The sequence below is a fragment of the Saimiri boliviensis genome, chromosome 6 (assembly GCF_048565385.1).
Source record: "Saimiri boliviensis isolate mSaiBol1 chromosome 6, mSaiBol1.pri, whole genome shotgun sequence".
Taxonomy (NCBI): Eukaryota; Metazoa; Chordata; class Mammalia; order Primates; family Cebidae; genus Saimiri; species Saimiri boliviensis.
The window spans coordinates 102010708-102032379 of NC_133454.1; the positions used below are offsets into that span (position 1 = coordinate 102010708).

At 44.9% G+C, this 21672-nt stretch overlaps 1 protein-coding gene across 1 annotated transcript; it reads right to left on the reverse strand.

The window, feature by feature from the left end:
- Nucleotides 1-1117: 1117 nt before the first annotated feature.
- CD59 (CD59 molecule (CD59 blood group)) lies at nucleotides 1118-21204 on the reverse strand. Its single transcript, XM_010333276.2, has 5 exons — nucleotides 21126-21204; nucleotides 16027-16064; nucleotides 10589-10673; nucleotides 7660-7770; nucleotides 1118-2473 (listed from the first exon to the last, which is right to left on the reverse strand). Exons 3-5 carry the CDS (start codon nucleotides 10653-10655, stop codon nucleotides 2256-2258), a joined length of 396 nt encoding a protein of 131 aa, XP_010331578.1. The 5' UTR covers nucleotides 10656-10673; nucleotides 16027-16064; nucleotides 21126-21204; the 3' UTR covers nucleotides 1118-2255.
- Nucleotides 21205-21672: the final 468 nt, after the last annotated feature.

The following is a 21672-nucleotide window of genomic DNA, read 5'->3' on the forward strand; positions in this document are numbered from 1 at the left end:
TGGAGGACCCTTTATTTTAGCTTACCCCAAAATAATAGGAGTGTGTATTAACAGAAAGCTTTAGTTTAGATAAATAAGATTACCACTACATAAATCTTACATTGAATAGCCTATAAGTTTTCTGAAAAAGAGACTTCTGACTAGTTTTCACTCAAGTCAAAGTCAGTGGGGTAAATGCATTGTGATCTCGAGCAGAGAGTCAATACTTTATGCTCTCCACTGGAAACGTCTTTATAGTATTGCCTTTGGAAAGGTCCAGGCATTCAACCTAGTCTATGGCACGAGTCAAGCAACTTTCTGCAGAAAGCAACCCCAGAGTTTAAAGCCATTTATATGTCCCTTGTTGATTCTGACAGCTCAACAGCCCTCTCCCCATCTCCCCATTTAGTAGCACCAAGATTCTGCTTTAGAGACTACGTTCTTCCCAGTGTAGTCTGGCCAAAAGGTGGGTACATGACACAAGACAGCAGTAAGCCAATCTCATCCTAGAATCTGAATCCTAAGAGAGAGTTCCAGTACTGCCCAACTCCTGGCTTTTTGGAGTGTGGCTGAACTTCCCACCCCCCACCCCCAACAAAATTTCAAAATATTCATTTTCTGCTTAGTCAGAATTGGTTCTCATTCCTTAGAACTCACATGAAATGAGCTTCTTTGCTCAGCCAGTGGCTGTGGGCATGTCAGTACTTCCGTAGGCCAAAAAAATAATCCTAATGAGGAAAGAGTCACACGTAGCATTTTGTCTTGAAACAGAGAATCAAAGATGATGTAAGGAAAGACTGAGCTAATAGAGAACGCAGAGCACCAAGGTAATGCTAAGTTTCGATGAGCAAGTCTCTATTTCTCTATGTTCAGGCAATGGCATAAACAGAAGAAAGCCGGCCCAGCTCAGGATGTCTTCTTTCAGCTGCCACCATTAAGCATATTGCATATGCTCTTATCTTTTTGGGCCATAACACATTCATCCGCTTGTTATATTTCATTTTCTGAAAGGCATCATGCATTGCACTTGATTTGTCCAACAGAGTGTAATCATCCAAAGCTAATCAAATTCCTGCATCTGCAAAAGTCAGGCTATGCCATTAAATACAGCCAAGATCATAATAGAAATGACATTAGGTCTACTGAATCTTGAGATTTATTCACTAGAATGTACAGGGAAGAGGAAAAAGTGTGCCTTTGTGAAAGGTATGTACCATTTTTTAGAAACAGCTTCTGAAAGCCTCAAACATCTGTGACTGTGCTGCTAGCCCTTACAAAGGTATTTTATACAATCTATGCTAAGTCAGCTAGGAGTTAACAGGAGGCTGGATGCAGACAAATAAAACACACCCCTGTAGATCTGTTATTATTAAGAATGGCCTTTGGAAGTCTCGAACTGCAATCCCATAGGCTGTTCCCATTGCATTCATACTGTATACACACATACCTGAACGGCCTTCCTACCAGTAACATTTAAAATAAGGACACTTAATACTGCTAGTTACATGTAGCACAGAGTGTCCACTCTGTAACTGTGTGTGGCAAAGCCCAGATATCACACCATTCCAATTTTTAAAAAAGGGAGAAAATAGCTTTAACACACTATTAATGTATGCTATTACACTTTTCCAGTGAAAGGTAACAAAGCCCATATAAAATTTAAAGACGGGGAAAAACTCAACTTTCAGTTACCGGTACCTCACTAAGTTTTCATGCCCTGCCATCTGGAACACTTGCCCACTTCTCTGCCAGAAGTCCTCTAGCCCTGCACGAAGGATCTTGTTGCCCCTGACTGATACTCACATATGGAACATTTGGCATGCCTCCATGGCAATACGGGAGCCCTGAAGTTTATGGAAGTGTTCCATATGAGAAAGAATACTCACACACTCCTGCTCCACCCTCCAAAAATGTACCAATGATGCTAATTGACTACACCCAAGGAGCCAGAGGGAAAATGTCTGAGGGTTGCAGAGAATCAACTCAAGCTGTCACTGCAAAGCCGGTCCTCCCAAGAGCAAAGGAAGCAGCATGTAATCTAGTTCAAGTCACACTGACTTCACTCTTAAACGTCTTCCTTCAAGTGGGGCTTCCCTGCAAATAGGACTGGTCTTCAAAATCTCCCCGAGCCCCTCTATCTTACCCAAGTTGCTCCATCTAATTTTATTCTTTCCCAACAGGATCCAGTTGGAAAATGTCAAGCCTTGAGACCGTGGTGGCAAGGGAAAGGGACCACACAGGAATGGGAGTTGAGGAAAAGCTCTCCTGGTGTTGACTTAGGGATGACGGCTCCAGGCTGCTGCCAGAAACGGGGTCACCAGCAGAAGAATTGTTTTCTTTGATAAGGTTGTCCCACCATTTTCAAGCACTTCCTTAACATTACACAGGTTCTTCTTGCAGCAGTGATACTTTAACTGAGTTTCCGACAATTGGTTTGAGATGCGTTTGAAACTGCAATCGTCAAACTTCCAACACCGGTAATATACTCCTGACCCTGTGGGAAGACACACACACAAGGGGAAGAAAGTAAGTGGGGAGAGCTCTGTATCTGCCTTTGGACCCTTAATTCTATTTAGAATCTATCCTGTGCAAGTAGAGACATCTAGGTTGATGGCCTAGACACTGATGACCTTCAAACATTGTTGGTGGGAATGTAAAATGGTACAGATACTCTCGACAAATTTAGCATTTCTGCAAAGAGTTAAAGACAGAGTTATCCATTTGACCAAGCAATCCACTCCTGAGTGCATATACTTAAAAGAATTGAAAACTACATTCGCACCAAGTTTGCACATGAATGTTCTTGGTACCATGATTCAAAATTGCTAAAAAGTGGAACCCTATGTCCTGTAACTGGTAAATGGATAAACAAAATGTATATCCACACAATGGAATATTATGTGGCCACGACAGAATGAAGTACTGATACATGTCACGGCATGAGTGAACCTTGGAAACATTATGCTTAGTGAAAAAAAAAGCCAGTCTCATTAGAGAAATGCAAATCAAAACCACAATGAGATACCATCTCATGCCAGTTAGAATGGCGATCATTAAAGAGTCAGGAGACAACAGGTGCTGGAGAGGATGTGGAGAAATAGGAAGACTTTTACACTGTTGGTGGGAGTGTAGATTAGTTCAACCATTGTGGAAGACAGTGTGGTGATTCTTCAAGGATCTAGAACCAGAAATACCATTTGACCCAGCAATCCCATTACTAGGTATATACCTAAAAGATTACAGATCATTCTACTATAAAGACACATGCACACATTGTTTATTGCAGCATTGTTCACAATAGCAAAGACTTGGAACCAACACAAATGCCAATCAATGACAGACTGGATAAAGAAAATGTGGCACATATATCATGGAATACTATGCAGCCATAAAAAAGGATGAGTTCATGTCTTTTGCAGGATATGAATGAGGCTGGAAACCATCATTCTCAGCAAACTAACACAAGAACAGAAAACCAAACACTGCATGTTCTCTCTCACTCATAAGTGGGAGCTGAACAATGAGAACACATGGACATAGGAAGGGAAACATCACACACCAGGACCTGTCAGGGGTTGGGGGGATGGGAGGGGGATAGTATTAGAAGAAATACCTAATGTAGATGATGGGTTGATGGGTGCAGCAAACCACCATGGCTCACGTATACCTACGTAACAAACCTGCACATTCTGCATGTGTAACCCAACTTAAAGTATAATAAAATAAAATACAAATAAAATAAAATAAAATAAAATAAAATAAAAACAACCAAAAAAAGGCGGTCATAAAGCACCACAATACTGTATGATTCCTTGCATATGAAGTGCCAGGAGAGCCAAATCCATGAAGACAGAAAGTGGATCAGCGACTGCTCAGGCATGCGGGAGGGAGGCATGACTGACTGCTAACAGGTTTCTTTTTGAGGTGATAGAAAGATCCCGGAATTAGCGGCAATAGTCACACAACCTTGTAAATACACTACGAGGCACTGAATTATACACTTAAAAATGTAAATGTTCCGGTATGTAAATTATATCTCAATTAAAAAAAACCCTAGATGTAGAACAGTGTATAGAACGTGACCCATTGGTGTAAATAAAGCATATATACATTGAGGTAAGCGCATTAATTTTTCTCTGGAAGGATTCCCAAGTAATTTAATGGTGGTATCATCATGGAAGAGTATACTTCGTTTATGTTTCTGTAGTGATTGAGTTTTAAAAATTTGCCACCTGGATGATTTATTTTTTAAAATATTTGAAACTTCATTTTAAAAATAATTAGATTATTCAGTAATATAGGAAAAGTTTCCACAAGAACATGCCATCACGGTCCCATTTTTGGAAAAATATTCTTGGGCACACAGGAAAATAAAGGCCAGAAGTATACAGTCCAAATATCTTATCATGGTTTTTTAATATTCAGAAAAAGCATGTCAGGTGAAAAATGTATTAGTTGAGAAAGTGGCGTTAACGGTAGATTTTCTTCTCCAAAAAATAACTGGGGCCTATGTGCCAGATGCTGGGGTAAAAGAAGGTATTTGTCCTTACTCTGCAATTGTTTTCTTTTCTTCTGTGCTGGAAAGAAGAAAATGCAGTTGCATACTTCCTTAGTTCAGGCTTGTAGGGCTTGTAGCTAATTTACCCAATTCCATGCATAGCTTGGAACACAACATTTCTCAGTTTATAACCGCAGGCATTAAATGTCCTGTCCTTCTCCTCAGAGGGGATGGGTATCTCGATTGGAATTTAATGAAGTTTGGTCAAGTGGCAGAGTCCAGAGAGAGTATCCAGAAATGGCTGTACTTGCTTGAGTCTTAACTAAATAAGTGGAAGCTTCTAATACTGTATTAGAGGCTGCTGGTGATTAGGGCAAGTTACTGCTTTATGGAATAGTAATTAAGCACTGGAACTTGAAAAGCTTTAAAGCTGTCAGAATTTTAATTAGGGAAGCCTAGCAGCTTGGGGAGAACAGACAGTAATTTATTAATAATTGCTGCCAATTAATCACTTACTATGTGTCCTGCAGCGTACCAAAGTGCTTTACTTGAATTATCATATTCAAACAACAGCCTTACTATGGTAATCTTCTCACCCAAACCAGCCTCAGAATAACTACCCACATAAAAGTGGGTTAAATCAGAGTCCCTGGGGTGTTAGAGGTTTTCTCCTCCCCACTCTTTGAAGACTTTGACTCAAGTCTATCTAAAGCCAACAGTCTTCAGTCATCATAGGCACCCTTAACTGTGGCCCTTGCCCAGAATGTCATTACAGCAATGACCACATGGCACTGCCATCAAAGGCTCCTTCAAGACTAAGTATATTTAACATGGCTTATACTTCCATGGTTTATACTGCTATGATGCCAGTATATACTGGTTGAATTAGCAGCCAACTTGTTTGTGTATCTAACCATATCTAAACATAGGAAAGGTGTAGTAAAAATATGGTACAAAAGATTTTTTAAATGGTGCACCTCTATAGGGCACTTACCGTGAAAGGAGTTTGCGGGACTGGAAGTCAGTGAGTGGTGGGTGAATGTGAAGGCCTAGGACATTACTGTACACTACTGTAGATATTTTAAATACCGTACATCTAGTCTACACTAAGCTTATTTAAAAAAAAAAATCAATCCTAGCTTACTGTCACTTTACTTTAGAAACTTTTTAATTTTGGTCAGGCGTGGTGGCTCATGCCTGTAATCCCAGTACTTTGGGAGGCCGAGGTGGGCAGATCAATTGAGGCCAGGAGTTTGAGAGAGCCTGGGCAACATAGTGAAACCCCGTCCCTACTAAAAATAAAAAAAAAACTAGCTGTGTGTGCTGGCTTATTCATGTAATCCCGATTACTCAGGAGGCTGAGGCATGAGAATCACTTGAACCCTGAAGGCAGAGGTTGCAGTGAGCCGAGACTGCACCCACTGCCTTCTAGCTTAGGCGACAGAGTAAGACCTTGTCTCAAAAAAACAAAAAACCAAAGTTCCCATTGTTCCACACCCTCACCAGCATCTGGAGTTGTCAGTGTTTTGGATTTTGGTCATTTTAGTAGGTGTGTCTCATTGTCTATTGTTGTTTACATTAACCATTTATAAGAAATTTTGGGACTTAAGAACTGGAAAAAGATCTTGGCTCTGAGCTCCGCTCCTCTCCTCTCCTCCCTTCCTCTGCTGTCCAATACACACTTTTCATAAATGAGAAACAGAGGTGGAGGGAACTAGCTGGTGGCAGGACAGAAGTCAGAGCTCCTCACTGCTGCTCTACACGTGGTAATTGCCCTTACTGTCTCATTTGGAAATTATACTTAGTTTAATTACACTTAGTAGTGAAGAGTCCAAGAGAAACAGCTGATCAAGCTAAAGAGCCAGGTCTTCTGTGCTCATACATAGTGACCACATACTCTCTAAGGGCCTTACTACACTTTCTACACTAACAGTGAATAAACATGGTCTTCCAATGGAGGCAGAGGGACTGGTCCCCTACAGAATCAATAACCTTGCATGGAGGGCTTGGAGTTTTAGCTGTAATCCAGAAATCGAGATCAAAATGTTCCTGGTTTTTTAGACAGGGTAACTATAATTTGTCTTTACTTATTGAGGGATTTCTCCTTTCTGGGGAAGTTAATCTTCTTTATCTTAAGTTTTTGTGAACCTGTGTGTGTCCGAAGGCTTTTCTGAGTTTACCTGACATGTTCACCATTCCTTGATGGTAACATTGCGGGGAGTTTGTATAAAAGGTCTAAAAGTACAAATAACCTTAAGGAGTGTTTTTATTATTAATCTCTTAGAAATGTAAGTCTGAGGGTTTTACCTTGGACACTGAGAACACTCTCAAACTGCTATTCCTTGCTGGCATCGTTCGCACACATTGATTCTACCCAGAACCATACCCAGCAAGAACAGAGGGCATGTCTTTGCTGGTTTCTTCCTCTGCCTACCACTTCCTAAATTCTATTTTAACAGGGTTGATGGAGGTGAATATTACATCAATATTTCCACCAATTTGGCAAATGCAGATTGGACAGGACTTGTGCACGTTAGCACTCCCCACCCCCACATTCATGAGCACCTCGCTCTGAGCCACAGAGCCACGGCACCTGCTGCCCCTCGCAGAACACCCTTCCCCTCTTAGCCCTCTTACCTCCTACTAGCCCTTTCAGCTCAGCTTGAGTCTCCTCAGGACTCTGCCTATACCAGATACCCCATGGAATGAGACAGAGTCGTACAAGAAGTCATTTGGGACAGCCAAACAGGCCTTTGTCATAATTGTAACGGTAAGTATCCTTTCTTTATCTTTGCATCCCTAGCTCCTAGCCCTCTGCTGGGTACACAGTAGGTTCTCCAAGGTTTGGAAGGCAGCACAGGGCTGCTGTTAAAGAACACAAGCTTTGGAGTCAGATGGACTTCCATGTTCAAATCCTGAGGTGGTTACTTGACCATAATTTGTTGCCTAATCTGAGCTTCAGTTTCCACATTTATCAAATGGGAATAAAAGATCACCCTGAGGAGTGCGAAGCATGAAGTTTAAAATGCATGGAGTAAGTGCTTAGTGCCCAATACACACCTGATGCTAATAAATGGAAGCTATTCCCTGATGCAAGTCTAATGAGAGTTACAGCGGCACAATTTTTTCCCAGGCACTTATCACCCCATTACATTTAGGAGACAGACAAGGGAGGCTCTTACCGGCTTTGGCAATGAGACACGAATCAAGATTAGATGTACAGTTGGTGGACGCAGTGCACTCCATGGACTCCATGGTTGGGAGAGGACAGCTGTAGCATTGCAGGCTATTACCTAGAATCAGGAAGAAAGTCAGGATCTCTTAAAGTTCCAGCAACATTTTTTGGACTCTGATGCAAGCACAAAGGAAATATCTACATTTGAAAATCCATCTAACTGTGCAATTGAGAAGCTTCCTCCTCACCTGCAACTGGAAGGAGATTAATCTGCTATGTAATGATGTGTTAAGAGGAAAGTATCAAGAAAAACAATCAGAATTCTGTGTCTTCCAAGCAATGAATATGCCCAATTAAATCACATACTCACGGGTTGATGATCAGTATCTGACAATACCTATCTGCTTGAAAATTCATGTTCAGAGATGAAATATGTAAAATGTCATCACAGATCAGTGTTAATAGATGAACATCTGCAAGTGATTTGATGACAGGGAACACTAATTTTGAACCCCAATTAAGCAAATGGTTATCCCCCTAAAACGAATTCTATTCTGCAAACTCTGTCTCCCAGGTTCCAGCGATTCTCCTGCCTCAGTCTTCTGAGTAGCTGGGATTACAGGCACATGCTACCATGCCTGGCTCATTTTTGTATTTTTAGTAAAGGCTGGGTTTCACTATCTTGGCCAGGCTGTTCTGGAATTCCTGACCTCCAATGATTCACCCACCTCAGCCTCCCAAAGTTTTGGGATTACAGACATGAGTCATTGTACCCGGCCCTGTTGCTTTGTTTTTGACCTCAGTTTCCCCCATAATCTAGAGTTTCCTTCTCTTCCCACTCAGGTCAATTAGAAGAACATCATGGTTAAACCAAGCTTGGGTTTTAGAACTGACAGCCTAGGCTTGAGCTCTGGAAACTGGGAAACAGACGTTGCAGTAAGCCAAGATCACACCACTGTACACTCCAGCCTGGGTGACAGAGTGAGACTCTGTCTCAAAAAAAAAAAAAAAAAAAAAAAAAGCAAGCAGTAGGTCAGTGGACAACTGTTTGATATTTTAGCCAGTAAGCCAGGGTAGATGAGATTTCCCCTGGGCTACAAGAGGCAGAGTTCAGAGGAAGGTTCCCCGCAGGGTTTTAGGCAGCAGCAAAGAAGGCCTCTCATCTGTGGACACGTGAGTTTCACATCTCAGTTCTCTGAGGAAGGGCTGAAAAGCACCCCAAGACCTGTCATGGGGAAGCTGATGGTCCCAAGCTTGCTCCATAAACAAATGCAGACTGCTGGAAGTAGGATGTTACTGGGCTAATTTAATTTTAGAAACATTCCGATTTAAGCAGCAGAGACAGAAAAAAGAAGGAACAAAGAAAAACGAATAAAAAATAATTATAGAAAGGCTGGGTGCAGTGGCTCAAGCCTGTAATCCCAGCACTTTGGGAGGCCGAGGCGGGTGGATCACAAGGTCAAGAGATCGAGACTGTCCTGGTCAACATGGTGAAACTCCGTCTCTACTAAAAATACAAAAAATTAGCTGGGCATGGTGGCACGTGCCTGTAATCCCAGGTACTCAGGAGGCTGAGGCAGGAGATTGCCTGAACCCAGGAGGTGGAGGTTGCGGTGAGCCGAGATCGTGCCATTGCACTGCAGCCTGGGTAACAAAAGTGAAACTCCGTCTCAAAGTAAATAAATAAATAAATAAGTAAGTATAGAAAAAAGGCAGTGTTGTAACACAGGTGAACTGCATTACACTGCAACCTGGCTAGAATTAGGGGAGGTGGGGAAGAAGGGGTGTCGTGACTTCTCTTTCTGCTCAGAAAGGGAGAGCATGTTCAAGTGTGTCCTGGGGCAAGTTACTACTTTGCCTTCATTTCTTCGGCAGTAATATGGGCGTAACAGCACTGACCTCCTGGGATGGTTGGACAGATTTAAAAGACAGGCTCAGGCCCAGTCCCCAGTAAACAATAAGCAGTCAATATATGGTTGCTACTAATATTATAAGACATGCTACAATGGTGTGGAGATCTTTTTTAAAATTGCTCATTGTATTGCTACTTCCTTTTCTGCTCCCCCTACCAACCATATTTTAAAAAAAAAACAAAAACAAAAAAAAACCACCAGCAGACAAGACGTTATACCAACATGACATAGGCAGATAACTGCATTTGATCCTTACCATGTGTTTCCACTGTTACAGAAGTTCACTCAGAAGCACACAATTTCCCCCCAGAAACCAGGGGATGGGTGGGTGAGGAGACCGGGTGGCCCAGTGACAGGTGGCCTGGAGCAGGAAGGAAGAGCAGGGACTCTGTTGCCAGACTGTGTGTTCACATTCCAGCATACCACTTGTGTGTGTTATTTGACAAGTTATTTGGAGGTCTCAATCTTATTGCTTGTAAAGCAAGGATAAAAATAATACCTACTCTATCCAGTTGGCAGGAGGACTAAATAAGCAAATACATGTAAAATGCTTAGAACAGTGACTGGCACATCAGGGTTAGCTAGCTGCTGCTGCTGTCACTACGGCCATCATCGTTAAAACATGGGAGGAGCCCAAGAGCAGAAGGACTGAGCTCAGATGGCTCTAAGCAGAGTGGTGCCCCAAAGGGACTTGCACAGCACTCTAACAATGGCATCCACTGGTGTCCCCAAGCAGCTTATGGTGACAGGGGTGAAACTTCAGCTGCTGAGTGTTGAAGCCACTTGTACCCCTGCCAAAAGCCACCTTGTAACTCAGGATGGGCTGTAACTCAGGAAGATGCCCCACTGAGGACAAGGTCATAACATAGGAAGGAGCTGTCATACAACCCCAGACCTGTAACAGTGGAAGTCAAAAGAACCAAAGCCAGGCCTGGAGGAGGAGCTGGGGCTGAAACTGAGGCCTAAGAAGGGACTTCATGGCCCAGGCAGCCTAGATCTGTGTCCTGAGACTGGAGCACTCACCTGAATGGCAGAAGACAGCCAGGACGAGCAGCAGCCCAAACAGGACAGACCCTCCTTGGATTCCCATTGTGATTGTCCACAGAACCTGGAAGGAAGGGATAGGAAGGACTGTCAGGAACCAACAAATGACTGCTGGTTGTCTCCAAAACCAGGGGCTGGAAGGCCAAGGAGGCTTCTGAGAGGAGTATTAAGGGGGAGTCAAGGCACACTGGGCTCAGAGTCAGGAATCTTTGGGCCACACCTCAGCTCTAACCCACAGCACCACATACCCTTGAGTAGGCTCAGTCCCTACAAGCCCCAGTGTGCACCACCATGCCATGGGAGTAACACTGTCCTCCCCATCAGGGTCAGTGAGTCAAGTGAGAACCTGCGCAAACTGACTCATACAGCCACTGCAGTTCCCACTCTACTGTCCCCACCCCCAGATGCTGGCTGAAATGGAGGGCCACTTCTCTGAACCACGGCACTAAGTGAATCGGACCAAAGGGGTGACTCTGGAAGGCACCAGCATGCATCTAGCAGCAGAACAGACAGCAATGGCTTGGCATACCCAGAAGCTCTCTCTTGCCACTCTAAGTATAATGGGTTCATTTCCTTGCTCTCTTTGGGGATATGAAGAGAGGTAGTAGGCAACTTTGTAAGTTTCCATTACATAAATGCCTAGATGTGTAGTGATAGCATCAGGTGGGAAGAGGGAAGGCTGAAATGCCTCCAACCCTTCTTTACCCAGTAAAGAAGCCAAGGTACGGGGAGGGTTTGAACTTACCTAGATACAAAGCAGCCACAGTAGAACTAAGAAATCTCCCTCCAACCCTACGTCCCTGAACCCATCCTGAAACAAGGAGGCGGCAGCACCTGTAAGCCAGGATACTCCATATTCTATTCTCAAGAGCCCCACAGGCCAAGACAGACAGATGGGGTTCTTGGAAGGGTGAGTCACCTACCCTCCTCTAAGTTAGAAATGCAGAGTTCTCTGGGGCTACAAAATCATCATTTGTCACAGCTTGACGGAATTTGCTGGTATAGGGCAGCAGAGGACTAAGATGTTCCAGGAAAAGGGCAGCGTCTGACATTGTCCAAAGAGGAAAATGCTCAGTGAGTCAACCCTGGGGATGGATGTGGTGGAAGTGAGAAAGAGGTGGCTTTATGATATGTGAGAAACCAGAAGAAAGACAATTGTGGCCTGGCCTTTCCTTACACATTGATGACTCCCCACCACCCCCTAGGCTCTGAAACCTACAGCCATGGGGGACACCATCCCCCATGTGGACCTTCCCTGGGGCCGGGGCTCCAGCACATGCCAGCCACCTTCTTGGTTCCCCATTGACAGGGGTTTCTGAGTAGGAAGGGTGAGTCACAGACTCAGGTTAAACAGGGCTCCAGTCCAAGAGGAACTGCTGCAAGTGAGCAGGGGGAGGAAGGTGTTGGTCCCCCAACAGGCAGCTCCAGACACTTCCTAAAAGTTAAGCATAGCATGATCGGAGCCTTGGTATTATAGTGAGACCCTGTCTCTACAAAAATAAAAACATTTAAAAAAAATTAGGCTGGTGTGGTGGCATACACCTGTAACCCCAGCTACTTGGGAGGCTGAGGTGGGAGGATCACTTGAGCCCAGCAGGTCAAGGCTGCAGTGAGCTGTGACTGTGCCACTGCACTCCAGCCTGGGTGACAGAGCAAGATCCTGTCTCTAAACAAACGAAAACCCAAAGTAGCTACGATGTCATCCCTGTGGAAGGAGGAGGGAAGGAACCTTGGGGTAGGCCCCGGAAAGGTGTCCGGATGGCCGGAGCTGCAGGCTGAGGATGCTTCCCTTGGAATGGTCCTTGACATAAGTCACACTTCCACAACACACAGGTTCCCTGACAGGGAGCTGTTCTTTGATGAGTATCTTAGAACAGGCCTGCTAAGAAAGCAGGAAGAACACAATGAAAGTGTTCAGGGCACAGGTGTTCCAGTCCAGTCTAGAGGCCTCTGAACAAGGCCAGATAGTTGTGGCCCTGCCACCTCTTTGCTGTATGTTAACCTCTGATCTCCACGCTTTGGCTAATAAGCACGGGGACAGTTATGTGTACCATAACGCACAATGCCTGGCCAAAGATGGCACTCAAAAAGTTGTGGCCACTGTCAGTGTTACTGAGAAGTCATGAGGTTACCAGAGGAAGAATGGGGAGGGATTGTTGTGGGATGAAGGGTGGGAAGTGAGACAGAGGAGGGCGTGAGGTGCGGAAGCCAGAGAGACACCCTGCATTGAATGAGCAGGGGAGACCTCAGGCATCAAACCTAAGGCAGCCTGGGTGGGTGGGGAGTGTCAAGCCTTAGCCTCAGTTCCACAAGACTGGCTGGTTGCTGCCATGGCTGATTCCATGACATGCTGCAGGGGAAACCAAGATAGCAGAGGAAGGAAGTAGCTACGTGCAGACTCCAAGGTGAGGCTGTTCGATCAAAATAAGAGCAGGCCTTTATGAACCACTGCGGAGATACGAATTTCCAAGAGTAGAGCGTTCAGATGGAGTGTGTGTATGTGTATGGGAGGCAGAGGAGGGCGGGAGACAGAAAAAGAAATAGTTGATGGTTTTAAGGCTATTTTATAAATGCCCTAAAATGCAGATGGTAATTAACACTAAGCAAGATCATTTGCGGCTTTTTCTTTTTCTTCCCGATCCTTTATTTTTGCCATCCTTTCCCCAAATATTCTATAATAAATAAACCAAGTATCATCAGAAACATCAGGAAAATCCACACACGACAATGCTCCTTTTCTAGTAGTCATAGATCATCTATCTTTTAGTAAAACTACCCCCTAGTCTAAAACGCCCTCCATTTTAATTAAAAAAAAAAAAAAAAGGAAGGTTCCCGTAAGTTAAGTGCAGAAAAAAGATCTTTAGCTGGGCACAGTGGCTCACACCTGTAATCCCAGCACTTTGGGAGGCTGAGGCGGGCAGATCACAAGGTGAGGAGATCGAGACTATCCTGGCCAATATGTGAATCCCCATCTCTACTAAAAATGCAAAAATCAGCTGGGCATGGTGGCAGACACCTGTAATCCCAGCTATTTGGGAGGCTGAGGCAAGATAATCGCTTGAACCCAGGAGGCAGAAGTTGCAGTGATCTGAGATCATGCTACTGTACTCCAATCTGGATGACAGAGCGAGACTGTCTTAAAAAAATAAAAGATCTTTAATGCCATTCTCTAACACCCAATTGTCCATTCCTCTGCAGATCTTGTGGACTTTACCTTTAAAATGTTTACAATCTGGCCAGTTTCACAACTTTGGTTCAAGCCAACACCTCAGGTTACAGCAGTGCAACAGTCTCCTAGTCTCTCCGCCACCACCTGTACTCCTTCATTCCACACTGCAGACCACGTGAACTAGCTAAGAGTATGTCAGTTCAGCGGGGCGCAGTGCCTCATGCCTGTAAATGAACCCAAAGTGCTGCGATTCCATCCAAACCAAGAACTTCCATGCAAGATACTCTCAGCATCACCACTCAACTCCTCTCCAAACATCTCAGGACTCCTAACAGCGGGTTTGTCCCTAAGGACTGTTCTAATAATATTGCTATTGTTCTAATAATATTGCCATTCTGAATGATTTTTAGTTCCTCTAAAGAATGCACAACTGAAAAATCCCTCAGAGAAGGTATGTAGGGACAAGTCTTTCCCAACCTTAGGAAGGAAGGGCAGGTTGTCCTGGGTGGAGCATAAGCTGACTCTGAAGTCATTTCTGTAATGGGAGCTCCAAGTAGGCCTTTCATCACAGGAATAAGAAACAGTCAATGTTATACAAATATTGTTGAAAATAGCAAACATTTAGTGATATACACATCCAATAAAAAGAAAATTGAGTATATTTTGGTACACTTCCATGGTGGGGAACTGCAGAGCCAGGAAAAGTAACGGGCGTGGAGGCTGTTCACGATGAATTAAGAAAAAAAGCTGGTTTAAATATAGCTATAATTTTATTATTTTCTTGAAAACATAACTGCATCCAGCCATCTACACACACAGGTTTGGAGTACATCAATCTTTCCTGAATTTAAATCATGTGGGTTAACAGAGTGGAAGAATTATGAGCAGTTTATGCTTAAATCCATTATTTTTTCTTAACGAACATTTTCATAGAAAAATCTCAACATGATAGAAGATTTCTTTTTTTTTTTTTTTTTTTGAGGCGGAGTCTCACTCTGTCACCCAGGCTGGAGTGCAGTGGCATGATCCTGGCTCACTGCAACCTCTGTCTCCTGGGTTCAAGCAATTTTCTTGCCTCAGCCTCTCAAGTAGCTGGGACTATAGGCGTGTGCCACCATGCCTGGCTGATTTGTTTTTAGTAAAGACGGGGTTTCACCGTGTTGGCCAGGCTGGTCTCGAACTCCTGATCTCAGGTGATCCACCCACCTGAGCCTCCCAAAGTTCTGGGATTACAGGAATGAGCCACCGTGCCTGGCCTAGAAGATTTTGATGTGACTATTTCATTTATAGTTTCTTAACTTTTGTTTGGACTACCCAACCTAATTAGATATAAAAAATATACACAGCTTCTCAAAACTGGCTGCTTTGAGGTAAAAAAATGTTTCATGTATATATTTTCTACACCTGTCTGAAAACCATTATTTTGTCACCCACACTTATGTTTGTGAAAAATGAAGCCTCGGTGATTTTTCTGTTAATCCTGAAAGGCAGACCTATATTTTAAGCCCACTTTGCTCCCAATTTACATATCCTGGAAGCAGTCAGTTCCTTTTATTTCAGTTCCTAATTTATAAAGTGGTAATAAAGATTTTATATGATGATAAAATATAAGAATAAGACGAGGGTTTTAAATCTCAATATGGACAAAAATGTCATGGGCAGTTTAAAAAACAAGCAAGTAGGCAAATGCAGACACAATCTTGGCCTTGGACTTGACCTGGAAATAATATTTTTAGTCTAGATGCCACATTTCCAAATTTCTTCCAATTTATCAGGCTAGCAAAATAAACAGCTGTAGATGCCAGGAGAAATGGCTGAAGGAACCAGGGCTGTTCTGTCTGAAAAGGAACAGTCAGAGACAGTTACTATCTTCAAATATAGGAAAGGGCACTGAGGAAGAGAGAGAGGTTATTCTGTGTGACTTCCAAAGACAATTAGGATCAATTAGAGAGTCATTTTGGATGTCTGAAAGAGCAACTGTTTGCCATCACCCCATCCCCTCTTAGCTGCCCCGCCACAAGCTAGATATTGTACAGTGTCCCTAACCCTGCATTGTTTTAGGGCCAACTGCATATAAGCATATATATGTTACATATGTATACATAAAAACACACAGATACATATATAATATACATACACACACAAATACATATATATGTGCAATCCAAAGAAATCTGAACATAAAGTATTTAACAAATCAAATAATTATCTAATAACATTTAAGGGATTCACTGGTGAGTATACTTACCGCTGTGAAGCAGGCCTCAATTCCTACACCAACTAGTGCTAAAGATAAGGAAGAAAATAAGAGAGGGTCAGAACATTGGTTCTCAAACTTCAGGGAGCATCAGAATCACCTGGAGGGTTCTTAAGCAGATGATTGGACTTCAGCCCCAGAGGTTTTAATTTAGTGGGGCTCGTGCGAGCCTCGAGAATGTGCATTTTGAGCCAGCACCCAGGTGCTGCATATCTGCTGGTTCAGGGATCACACTAGGAACCACTGGGTTAGAGAGTGACCTGGCATAAGGGCCAGGTTACTTTAGATTAGATTGGAAATGTTTGTTCCAACAGGGCTGTAAAAGAAGCTGTTCTGATTAAATATTTAGTAGCCGTTTCTAACTTTTAAGGGCCCATATGATCATGACATTGAATGCAAGCCATTAGGCAAGAGCTTGTGATATGGTTTGCCTGTGTCTCTACCCAAGTCTCATATTGAACGGTAATTCCCACGTGTTGTGGGAGGGATCCGGTGGGAGGTATCATTGGGGTAGTTTCCCCCATACTGTTCTATTGGTAGTGAGGAAGTTGCACAAGATCTGATGGTTTTATAAGGGGTTTCTCCTTTCACTTGGCTCTCATATTTCTCACTTGTCTGCTGCCATGTAAGACATGCCTTTCACCTTCTGCCACGATTGTGAGGCCTCCCAGCCATGTGGAACTTGAGTCTGTTAAACCTCTTTATCTTTTTTTTTTAAATTATACTTTAAGTTCTGGGGTACATGTGCAGATCTTGCAGGATTGTTACATAGGTACATACATGCCACGGTGGTTTGCTGCCTCCATCCCCCGTCACCTACATTAGGTATTTCTTCTGTTCTCTCTCCCCAATCTCCCCAACCCCCGCTATCACTCCCCTAGCCCCCTACCCCCCAACAGACCCCAGTGTGTGATGTTCCCCTTCCTGCGTCCATGTGTTCTCATTGTTCAACACCAATTTATGAGTGAGAACATGCACTGTTTGTAAACTTCTTTTTCTTTATAAATTACCCAGTCTTGGGTATGTCTTTAACAGCAGGATGAAAATGGACTAAAATACCACCAAAATCTCATGTTGAATTTTAATCCCCAGTGTAGGAGGAGGGACCTGGTGCGAGGTGACTGGTTCACGGGGGTGGTTTCTAATGGTTTGGCATCATCCGCTTCGTGCTGTCTCATGATAGAGTTCTCAGGAAATCCCCATTTTGAAAGTGTGTAGCACTTTCCCCTTTGCTTTCTTCCTCCTGCTCCCATCAAGTAAGACGTGCTTGCTTCGCCTCCCCTTCCACCGTGATTGTTTTAAATTTCCTAAGGCCTTCCCAGAGGCAGAAGTCTGCACAGCCCGGAGAACTGTGACCCAATTAAACCTCTTTTCTTTATAAATTACCCAGTCTCGGGTACTTCTTTACAGCAGTGCAAGAATGGACTGATACACCTTGTTGCTGTGTTAACTTCGGTTTGGTGAGCAAATATCAAGGGTCAGTTGCTAAGATCGATACTCTTGACCCAGTAACTGAAGTTAATCCTCACAATAATACTATAAGGTAAATTTAACTTTGCCTCCAATTAGAGGCAGAGGAAACAAGGCTGAGGAAGAGAACTAATTTATGCAACTAACTTATGTGGTAGGTAGAATAATGCCTCTCTTCCACAAAAATGTTTATATCCTAATTCCAGGAACCTGTGAAAACAGGCAACCTTACATTGCAAGTGACTCTGTAGATGAGAATAAGGAGATTATTTTGGATTATTCAATGGGCCCAATGTAATGACAAGGGTCATTAAAAGAGGAAGAAGGTAGCAGAGTCTGTCAAAGACACATGACAGACGACAGAAAAAGAGGAAAGAAATGTGAAGAGTATGATGAAGACACGAAGGGTTCCCCAAGCCAAGGCACACAGGTGGCCTCTAGAAGCTAAGAATGGTCCTTGACTGACACCCAGCAAAGAAACAAAACCTCAGTCCTCCAATCACGAGGACTATATTCTACCAGGAACCTGAAGGAGCTCAGAAACAGATTCTCCCCTAGAGCCTCTAGAGTGGCACACAGCCCTGCCACCTTGATTATAGCCCTGTGAGACCCATGTCAGACTTCTGATTTACACAACGAAAAGTAATAAATGTGTGGCATTTGAAACAGCTAAATTTGTGGTGGTTTCAGCAGTGGTAGAAAATTACCATAAGGCCGGGAATAGCGGCTCATGCCTGTAATTCTAGCACTTGGGGAGGCTGGGGCAGGTGGATCACTTGAGGCCAGGAGTTCCAGATCAGCCCAGCCAACGTGGCAAAATCCTGTCTCTACCTAAAAAGTACAAAAATTAGCCACCTGTAATCCCAGCTACATGGGAGGCTGAGACACTTGAATCGCTTGCACCCAAGAGATGGAGGTTGCAGTGAGCCAAGATTGTGCCGTTACACTCCAGCTTGGGCAACAGAGTGAGGCTGCCTCAGAAAAAAAAAAGTAAAATTATTAAATTTTAGCAACTTCCTCACTGGCAACTGGTAGAACAGCAGTTAAACCCAGGTCTAAGCTCTGAGAGAACCACAGTTACACTCTCTAGTAGGGAGACAGGAGACTTCTTGTGAATTCAGTTTCTGAAAGACATTAGTTAAGCTGAGGTCACTAGAGAATGGCTTTTACATCAGTGGTGTTTCCACAAGATTCACAGATGCCCATGAGTATGGTTACTCCTCCTAGGAGCATAAGGCCTTAAAGGCTGAAGAATTTTAAGGCTAGACATGTCCTCAAAATAAAACCCAATGTCTTTATTTTATAGGAAATTAGTGGAGGCCCAGCAGGATGAAATTACCTGTCCTAAGGCAACAGCTTAGTCGCAAAACCATCCTGAATGGATCTTGTTTCTATTTACCAGGGGCTGGTAACTCACAAGATACCTGGTGTCAGCTGTGTCCGGGAACTAGAGCTTCTGAACTCCAGGTCTGCGTGTCACCTTGGAGACATACACAGTACCTGCTCTAGCCAAGCCTGTTAGGTGCCCAGGCAAGTTATCAACCACTCACTTCACAGAACCAATTACATCAGCAGGAAGAATCAAAGAGAAAACACCCATCACAATGGAAAAGCGTCTCCCAGCCAACCAAGGTTCTTATGCCAGGAACAACCAATCCAGAACAGAACTGTGTGTGTAATCTCTCTCTATATATATACAAATTAATTTTTAAGTCCTAGGGTACACGTGCAGGATGTGCAGGTTTGTTTCATGGATAAACGTGTGCCATGGTGGTTTGCTGCACCTATCAACCCATCACCTAGGTAATAAGCCCAGCATGCATTAGCTATCTTTCCCAATGCTCTACCCGCACCCACCCCACCCACCCCACCCACTGACAGGCCCCAGTGTGTGTTGTTCCCCTCCCTGTGTCCATGTGTTCTCATTGTTCGGCTCCCACTTAATAGGTCAGAACTCTTTGAATCAAAGAAATCCACGGGTTCCCCCACCAGGGCCTTTCCTGCAGCTTGTTCCTGAATGCCCATCCCTAGCTCTCTAAAGAGTCTCTTACCTCTGCACTCACCGCCCCACCTACGTTAAGTACACAAGCAAAGCCAAGGTTTAGTGAAGATATTTCACAAACATATGGGACATAGCTAAAAACAAGTCTCTGCCTTCAGAAAGCCTCAAGCATTTGTGGGCTTGGTAAGGGCTGTGGTGGTTTGGCTGAGGTTCTTAAAGAGATGGCCCAGAATTTTCCTTGCTCTCCTTTTCAAGGGCTTCTACCAGCAGCTGTCAAAGATGAATGCCATTAGGCACCCACTCTCCCACCCTAAGATCCATTTTATTTGGGCTTTTATCACCCAAGCCATTCAGCTAATGGGATGTTTTCCTTACAACTAAGTTTAGCAAACAGTTTCTAGTTTCCACTATGAAAATTAGAGGCCACAGGTTTCGGCACTGTTTGACTTGCAGATGAGGCAGCCTCCCTTTCTGCCTCTCCTTCATAAACTGCCATGTAAATAGGCACATTTTGGCAAACGTTGCCACCTCCCTCAACACTCTGAGCTCTGTGCCTTCTTCAGGCAACTGAGAGTAAACTGCCAGGAGTGGGGAACTGGAACAACTGTTCAGGGATCGCAGGGTACCTAAAATATTAGCAGCCACCGCGTTTGTGCTAAGCGCTTTCCATCAATCATCTCAACCACCCTATGACGCGAAGCCTACTGCTTTTTGTTTTTTTAGACGGAGTCTTGCTGTGTCGCCAGGCTGGAGTGCGGTGGCGCGGTCTCGGCTCACTGTAACCTCCGCCTCCCGGGTTCAAGCGATTCTCCTGCCTCAGCCTCCTGAGTAGCTGGGATTACAGGCGTGTGCAACCTTGCCTGGCTAATTTTTGTATTTTTAGTAGAGACGGGGTTTCACCATCTCGAGCTCCTAACCTCGTGATCCGCCCACCTCGGCCTCCCAAAGTGCTGGGATTACAGGCGCGAGCCGCTGTGCCCGGCTGAAGATAAAGCGCCCTTAAATACTTCCCGAAAGGCCATTGGAGAGCCTGGCTGGCACTAAACGGCCTTAAAAGGCACACTGCCTAATGTTGTTTTTAAAAGTCAGCAGTCAGACTCTCAGAAGGGCGCGGCCCGAGCCGACCCAAGAGAACAAAACGTCACGTTGTACTTAAAATGTCCTTTTCGCCCAAAACCTGCTTTTCAAAATTCCACATTTAGGCGGCGAGGGGAGAGAGGAACAGCCGGAACCACAGTGGCTGGCCTTCCCCGCCGCTGGCCAATTTTCTCTAAACTGCTACAGCTTCCCTTGAGAAGAAAGCGGTGGCGGGGGTCCGGGTACGAGGCTGCCCCCGAGGGGATGGGGGATGCGGCAGGAGCGACGGGGCTGCTTCTGGGAGGGGGCCAGCTCCCCGCTTCTCCCTCCCCGCAGAGGAAAACGAAGTGGCGTTCGGCCAGGACACCGGGCCGCGGGGACTGGAGAAAGCGTCAGGCCTCGGGAGCCTCGCCCGGCGGGGAGGGGGCGTGGAAAGCGAGGACGCGGGGAGCCCCCCGCAGACCCTCCCCGGGCACACAAGGCCGCCGCCACCGCCTCGACTCTGCCCACCGGACCCCAGCAGGCTCTCGGGCCTTCTTACCCTGCGGCGCCGAGGATCCACCTCCAAACGCGTGCAGCCTCTGCGCTCAGCCCGCACCCGACCGCTCCGGTTCGCAAGGCCCCGCCCCCGGCCCCGCCCCCGGGAAGCCTGCCGGATCCAGGGCGCAGCCAGGCTCCGGGGTCCTGCGCCGCGCGGCCACACCTCGGCAGGGACCCTCACGCCCGCCACCCCCGCCGCCGCGCTGACCTCAGCCTCCTGGCCCAGGTTCTGAGAAGTCCAGTGGCCAGGACTCAATGAGCATCTTCAGAACCCCAGGGAACTGAAAGTTTGGGGCGTTCTCCTCGGATTTGCTATGGGACATAAAACCAGTAGGAAACTTCCAAAGATTTCTGATTTTCCCTTTTATGTTTTTTATTAAAGTATATTACAATGTTTTTCAAAACGTTTTTGTGCCCAGGCCTTGCTGGTGCCCTGGGCTCCCCGAGGGCTGGCTGTCACGCTGTGCGGCCCTGCTGCAGTCCGATGCTGCTTTCTGCTGTCAGGCCTGGGCAGCCTCCAAATAGCCGTCAGCCACAGCCGCATTTGT

Coding starts and splice junctions, on each gene's coding strand:
- CD59 (XM_010333276.2), bottom strand. CDS start 10,655: ATGGGAATCCAAGGAGGGTCTGTCCTGTTTGGGCTGCTGCTCGTCCTG. Junction 7,771..10,588: donor GGCTGTCTTCTGCCATTCAG/GTGAGTGCTCCA, acceptor TCCTGATTCTAG/GTAATAGCCTGCAATGCTAC. Junction 2,474..7,659: donor GTGTCTCATTGCCAAAGCCG/GTAAGAGCCTCC, acceptor GTCTTCCCACAG/GGTCAGGAGTATATTACCGG.